This window comes from Bubalus bubalis, chromosome 23, assembly GCF_019923935.1.
Source record: "Bubalus bubalis isolate 160015118507 breed Murrah chromosome 23, NDDB_SH_1, whole genome shotgun sequence".
Classification (NCBI taxonomy): Eukaryota; Metazoa; Chordata; class Mammalia; order Artiodactyla; family Bovidae; genus Bubalus; species Bubalus bubalis.
The window spans coordinates 14405967-14413288 of record NC_059179.1 but is presented as its reverse complement, the minus strand read 5'-3'; the positions used below and the strand labels follow the sequence as shown (position 1 = coordinate 14413288).

At 49.1% G+C, this 7322-nt stretch overlaps 1 protein-coding gene across 1 annotated transcript; it reads right to left on the bottom strand.

Moving 5' to 3' along the window:
* Window positions 1-1161: 1161 nt before the first annotated feature.
* HHEX (hematopoietically expressed homeobox) lies at window positions 1162-7031 on the bottom strand. Its single transcript, XM_006073688.4, has 4 exons — window positions 6595-7031; window positions 4271-4449; window positions 4065-4115; window positions 1162-2260 (listed from the first exon to the last, which is right to left on the bottom strand). The coding sequence occupies exons 1-4, from the start codon at window positions 6959-6961 to the stop codon at window positions 2042-2044; spliced, it is 816 nt and encodes a 271-aa protein (XP_006073750.1). The 5' UTR covers window positions 6962-7031; the 3' UTR covers window positions 1162-2041.
* Window positions 7032-7322: the final 291 nt, after the last annotated feature.

Genomic DNA, 7322 nt, shown 5'->3' with positions numbered 1-7322 from the left:
GAGTCACTCCTTCACAGGACCTCAGCCCAGAGGCATCCAAGTCCACAAAAACTAGAGACCTCCAAGGAGGATGAGGCTAGAGGAAGAGATTTCTGGCCTCTCCCCTCACAGATCTCTGGTCATCATTTTCCTGGAATGTCCGGAACCTGGTGGCTCAGTTAGGCAAGCAGCTGAACTGGCAATACCTGGGCCAGTGAGAAACCTCTGCTCACTCTTCTTCTCAGCCCCATACCCACCCTCAGCTCAGCACTTCCTTCCACCCCAGCTCACAATACCTCTTCCTCAGCCCTGCTCCTTCACCCTCGAAATGCCTCCCATTTTCCCTTTCCCTGCTCCTCAAAGCTGCCAGTCTCCTGCTCCGCAGGAACTGTCGGGAGGAGGGGAGCTGGAGAAAGGGCGAGGCGGGGATCACGAGTTTCACCTGCTTCTTCTTACAAGAAGTGCCTTAGAACCCCTGACCAGCAGCTTGGACAGCACCTGGGTACTTTTTAGAGGTAAATTTCCTGACCCATCCCCGACCTACTCAAATCAGAAAGTCTGGGGATGGGGTGGGCAATGAGTCCCAACAAGGTCCGCGGGAGATTCTGAAGCTCACTGAAGAGTGAGAACCGTTGTCTTGGCACACACTACTTTTCCCCCATCCCGCCTACCGGCCAAGGCCCCCCAGCCCTCTAAGCGGACCCCCAACCTGGATTCGGCCGCCAAGGGATGACGCATGTTGACTCAGGCCGGTCAAGGACGGCGGCCCCGCCGGCCCCGCGAGCCAAGCCGGCCCCGTGAGCCAAGGTGAATCGATGGTGCTCCGCTGCGGCGGCGGCGCAGCTGCTCTCCCCACCGCCTGGCGCGTCCAGGGCTCGGGTCCGCAGCGGGCCTTCCCTGCTGCTCCAGACACACACACACACACACTCACACTCACACTCAGCCCCCAGCGAACCCAGATGTGGGAAAGGCCCACATCTACCTTTCAGGTGCTTGCCACCGGTCGCCACCCAGAACCGCCTTCCCGAGACGCCAGAAGCCGAGAGACACACCGCCAGACGCTCCAGACGGACGCCCCTGCACCCGACCCCGCCCCAGCCCCAGCGCCCAGCCAAGCACCCCAGGCGCTGTAAGATAAGGGGTTGGGTTTGTTCAAATCCAAGAATGAGAGGTTCAACGAGGTCAGTTGTCCCACCAACGTATTTATTTTATAGACAAGTTACTCATTAAAAAAAAAAAAAACATTTTGGCCATTTTTTTTACAGTGAACAATTATATATACACACATTATACACATTGTTTAATATAAAACATATCTACAATCTACTTACATTTAATTAACCTGCTACTTCTAGTTCATCTGTGATTAAATTTAGTCACTGATGAGTCAGTTTCTCTGCTTGAACTGGACCTTACTATCCCCTTAACACCTCGGTCAAACAGGTACTGATAGCCCAAAACAAGCATTTAAAGATTATCAACTGTGTATATCTTTCTGACAAAAAGATACATACATCCCCCAGACAAGAACTCAGAGATAGCTTTGGATTTAAGGCAATACTATAAAAATGTAATGTATAAGTAAGTAACATTTTCTTTAAAATATTCCAAGACTGCCTGAATTGTGGGCCCCCTTTCCAAGGCATACCTCTGGATCTGGGATGCTCCTTTGCTTTTCCATTCAGTAGGATGTAGAAACCGATTATAGAAAAGTCATTCAAGAAGCTCCTATTAAAATCTTTAAAGTTATAACTTAAAAATTTAACCAAAAAGTTCAAAATTACTTTTTATAAATAGAAAAAACAATTTTTTTTTTTTTAAAAGGGGGTGAATTTAATCAGGGAAGAGTCCCTTTATCATACAATCTAAAATCGGTATATAAAACTATTTAAGTCAAAATTAAGGTTTCAATGTGAGTTTGTTATTTAGTCAGTGCACCGAATATTTTAGATTTCCAGAATACCAGAAAATTGATTCTCTCTCTCATACAGTTTTCAGGTTCATCCAAGGAGATTTCCTGTAGCAAATCCCAGTTTTCCGAACACACCAATGTCAGTGGTCATCATCCAGCATTAAAATAGCCTTTATCGCCCTCGATGTCCACTTCCTGATCAGAATCCTCTGAAATCTCTGATTCAAGGTCTTCCTGGGAGACAGGGGAGGGTGAACACTGAGAGCTATCCAAAGCACCTTTATTCTGTTCACTAGGCAAGTCTTGCCTCTGGTCACAAGAATTGTCCAAACTTTCCAGTTCTTCTTTTTTATTGTTTTGGGGGTTCTCCTAAAAGAAGAGGATGAAAAAGAGATTGGTCGGATGACGAAATATGGAGAAATGAGAGATATAAATCAAATGTTTTTTCATCTTCCATCATCTTTTTTAATTTTTAATTTATCAAGTGCTTTCAGGTATAATATATTTATTCAGAAAATACATATTTATGCTTCTTTCTCACTTGGAAGGTAAAGTTCCTGTCATATCAGAGAACAATTATACTCTTCTTGCCAGATAAAAACAACTAACCACAAATATAACTGAAAATGTGTTGTGTCAAATGAATACTTAACTCCAGCCCAGACCCATGGTATCAAGGTTCTTAAAAGTTTAGGAAGAAAAAGAAATCAGATCACTACAGATACACACTATCTTTATTCTTCAAATATTTAAACCTTGCCAACTGACAAAAGTCTTTTAGACATTTAAAAAATATGAATGCTAAATAATGCATTAAGGATAAAGTTTCAAAATTATTAGACTGAATTGTTTTTTATGCATTTTCTGGACTAAGTTTATAAACATATACACACATAAATATGTATAGCAAGTTACATAATCATGGCTAAGAAAAATGCAGAATTGGAAGAATGTTGCCAATTGAAAAGAGAGCTAACTATAATTTACTTAAAATCTGGAGGAAATTTCTTGAAAATATTCCCTTATTACACAGGAACGACTGTTTTAAAAGTCCCTGATAAACTACCTTTGACCAAGAACTAAATAAGTTAGTAAATTTTTAATCCTGTTTTTGTCTAAAATGCACATAAATACTAAAGAAAACTATGATATACTGCTAAAGTTTTTTTCCCCCTAAAACAAGACTATAGAATAATAGATTTACCAAGCTTACAACTATGTGGTAAGATACAAGGCTCAGATATTGAGAGGAAACTCGAAATTTTAAAAACTGTTTTAGAATAATGAAATTATGGGAATTTTATTTTTGTTTTAAAGTGTTTTTTGTAACATTATTGTTTTTAATGAAAAAGTTATGACTATTAAATTTGAAAATGCATACTGCTTTCAATTTCCCTATTCATTTCAAACAAATTTTATTTATTATAAACTATATAAACTGGTAAGTGAAAACTTCAGCATTTGTCAGATAACTTTGGAGAAAATATCAGATTAGAACATCAAAAACAAATCTTTAGCTCTAAGTCAACAGCTTCTTTAAAAACTGAATTAGCCTTTACTTTTTATCACATATTACGTAACAAGGTCACTGGAAGAAAAGACTGTCAGAAAGTTTAAGCTACTTTTCAAACAGGCTTGGATAGTCTCTTGCTGTTTTTATATTCATTTTAAGAGCTAGAATTAGAAGGAAAATAATTTTTAAACTCTTTGATATTAAATTCTTCTAAAAAACAGTGCAAACAAGACTTAAAGGTGTTTATTTCCTTATATTTACCCTTGAGCTCTGCCTGGTTTTATTATGGCTGTGTAAATAAAAGAAACAATTTTCTCCCAAAGATAACTGCTTAAGTCATTTACTGTCAATTACTTTATCTTTCCTGCGTTAATTAGATAAACAACATATGGGGTTTATAAAACAATTAGCTGGGAGTTTTACTAGCCAGTGTGTGAAAACCCAAGCATAATTGATATAGGAACTGCATTAGGTGCTTTTAGCATTACTGCCGCCTGAACAACTCATCCTGAACTTCAGCAGGACTATTTGCCTTTTTAATCAAGGTGAAGAGGTTAAATAGCCCCTCAAATGACTTTTGCATACAACCTACAACAGGCCCCGCATTGAGATAACATGGTAAAAATATTTATTTCCATAGAAACAGAACCATGTCAATACCTGTTTTAGTCTTCTCCATTTAGCCCGTCGATTCTGAAACCAGGTTTTGACCTACAGAAAAGACAGAAATAAAACTTGCCACAAGTCCAGAATCCCGAGGGACCTGGGAAGGCGGGGAGAAGTTCAGGAGCTTCCGAGTCCAACAGCTGCCGGTGGCCTCACTGTCTCCCTTCTGCCCCGAGACCCCGGCCCGCAGCGAGACTCACCTGCCTCTCACTAAGCTGCAGCATCTTGGCCAGCCGCTTCCTCTCGGGCGGGGAGAGGTATTTCTGGGTCTCAAACTTCTTCTCCAGCTCGATGGTCTGGTCATTGGAGAACCTCACCTGGCCGCCTTTCCTTTTATGCAGAGGTCTCTGCAAGAAAGGGCTCCAGAGCAGGGGTTTGCCTGCGGGCCAGAGCGTCTTGGTTAGAGGCGGCCCTGAAGCAGCCCGGCCCACCCGTAGACCAGCCTGCACTGGGCGAGGGGGTGACAAAGAAGGGGAAGGGAGGCTGCTGGGCACTCAATCAGACACATTCACATATACCCGTTGAGACACGGACCCAACAGGCTCCCACCAGTACACATCACACCTGGAGACACAGGAACATCCAAAGGCATACACCTACACTGCATACGCACGAAGATCACATTCATATGCCCACAGACCCACACAACCATCACACCCAGAGCCAGATACAATCATTTTGATTCCCCAAAGAACACTGACTACAGGCTGAGCTTAAAATACCATAACCTCTTTAACCAGTCGCTCTCAGAATGTATACACAACTAACTTTTTTAGCCTAGAAGACCTGCAGAGGGGTCCTCTCCCTTGGTGAACCAAACTTTCCAAAGAGCCGTGTGTGCGTTATGTTGGGGGGAGAGGGTCTGTCACACTAGCCAAAGCGTCGCTGCCAGGGGCAGGCGACCCGGCGACCAGGGAAGCCCTCCGGCTCAAGCGATGGGTGTCAGTGGAGCTTCCAATCCTGGCCGGAGGGCGCAGGCCCCCCTCTGATTTCACACCCGGCCGGCGGGGGCGGCCAGTTAAAGCCACCCCGTGGGCTATGGCAACATTTCCGTCAATGTGTTTCCTGTTGGTCTATCTCGAAAAACCCTTTGCTTCCTCCTGCGTAGTCCCGAGGAAACCCAGGGCGCGCTCTGTGAAAACGTTTGCCCCCAGGCTCGCCCGGCCGAGGGTCTCCCTCCGGCCCCAGCAGGTGAACAGAGCCACACCAGGCCTGCAGCATCATACCTTCGAGGATGGAATAAAAAAACACAATAACTTAAAAAAAAAAAAACACCACTAAAATATAATTCCCCCGAAAGTCTCTAGAGCGATGAGAAAGAAAGGTGGAGAACTGAGCGAGGGGCCACACCATAATAATGATGACACTAAAAAGTCAATTAATTAAAATGTCAGTTATCTCCAGGGTGCCTACATAAGCTGCCAATAACAGAGAGTAGACGTAAAAGCCTGGTGGGCCAAGGCAAGGAGTCGCGTTTTCTGTACCGGAGGCTTCAGAAGCCCGGAGGCCCCAAGGGCCACTGGGCGCGGATCACAGGTGGCTCATTTCTTAGGGCGCGCACTGAGGGTATATGTCCCTCAAACTTCGTTCGGCCAACGTGTCCGCGCTGCCCTCCCTACTCCAAAGACGGGTGGGTCAGTCAGTCCGTCTGCCCGTCGGTCTGCAGGTCTGCGCTAAACGCTTTGAAAGCGGGCAATGTTTTTTTGCGAGATTTTGCTTACGTCAGGATTCAGACTGGTGCAAAACAGCCTCAAAAAAAAAAAAAAAAAAAAAAAAAAAAAGGAAGCAACTGGTTATTTTAGCTGCCATAAAGTCACATCCCACACAGAGGAAATGAACAATATCAGAAAAACGGATCCCGGCTATCAGAAGTCGAGTGTTTCCTGAATTTGTCTGTATTGAGGATGTCGATAAAATAATCAGCAGCGTGCACTACTCCGGGGGAAGGGTCTGCTTCATGCAGCCAGGAAAACACTTAACAGCTTCTGAAACCAGATTTACTCCTATCGAGAACTCAAGATTTCCTGTATGAACGGAAAGGGTCAGGCTCTTTCACTGCACAAGCTTGTTGAACCAGGTCCAGCTCCGTAACCACCCGGGGCCCGACAGCTATCCCTGCCCCTCAGGGGCGGCCCGGGGCACCTTGGCACTGCCTTCCCGGTCCCTCCAGCTAAGGGAGCCTCCCAACCCCCGGAAGACAAGCGCCCCCAAGGCTCCTTCGGCCGCCGGCCGCCGGCCCCCGCGGCAGCGCCAGCGGTCTAGCTCTGGCCCGCGCGCCCCGACGCCTGCAAGGTGCAGGAAAACCAATCTGAGTCATGGTGCGGTCAGTCTGGGCTGCGCGCCGCCCGGGCCCGCGCCTCCGGTCCCCCGCGCACGCCCGGCAGCCGCTTTTCAATCGCTTTTGCCACAACTTTCTATTGCCTCCCCCTCCGCCCCCGCCGCCTCCAGGGCGCTGCCACCTGCCGAGTGGCGCCTTCCTCACCGCCGTCCCGGCTCGGCCCCGCCATGACCCCGGCCGCCTTACCCAGGGGGTCGTGGCGGAGCAGGGCGTGCGTGTAGTCGTTCACCGACCGCGGGAAGGGGTACAGAGGGCCCCCGAAGCCGCCGGGTCCGTAGGCGGCGGCCAGCGCGGCGGCGGAGTGGTGCGAGAAGGCGGGGTGGATCGGCGTGGGCTCGTACACCGGGGCCCGGTAGGAGGACACGAGGCTGGTGAAGGAGGAGTTGGGGGACGGCAGCGTGGGCGTGGGGGTGGGCGCGGCGGGCCCGCGACCCAGGATGTCCTCGATGTAGAACGGCGTCGGGTGCGCTGGCTGCAGCAGCGGCGTGGGCGCGTACAGCGGCACCCCCACGGCGCCCGCCGCCGTCGCCGGCCCGGGGTGCGGGTACTGCATGGCTGCGCCGCGCTCCGGCCCCTCGGAGAGCTGCCGGCCCGCGCCGCGACGCTACATTTATCCGCGCTCCGCGCTCCCGGCGATAGGCTCCGCCGGCCGCGGGGTGGGGCCGCGCTCTCTGGCCCCTTCCTGCCGCCGGGCCCTGCGGCCAATGGCGCGGAGCCCCGGGAGCCGCCTCCCGCCCCCACCCTTGGCCCGCCCCCGCCGGCCGAGCTCTCCGCCCCCGGGACGCGCTCGCTTGCTAGCCGCCTCTGAGCACCCGGCGCCCCGGTGTCCAGCCGCCGCCGACACTCGGGACTCAAAGCACCCTGGCCCGGGACGCCCTCGACGGAAGCCCAGTGCCGCGTCCGTCGAGCGAGGC

What these genes read in the sequence shown, in the direction of transcription:
- HHEX (XM_006073688.4), bottom strand. Translation starts at nt 6,961, where the DNA reads ATGCAGTACCCGCACCCCGGGCCGGCGACGGCGGCGGGCGCCGTGGGG. An exon ending in GCTCCGCCACGACCCCCTGG is followed by an intron (nt 4,450 to 6,594) that starts GTAAGGCGGCCG and finishes TCTGGCCCGCAG; the next exon opens with GCAAACCCCTGCTCTGGAGC. An exon ending in AATGGAGAAGACTAAAACAG is followed by an intron (nt 2,261 to 4,064) that starts GTATTGACATGG and finishes CTCTTCTTTTAG; the next exon opens with GAGAACCCCCAAAACAATAA.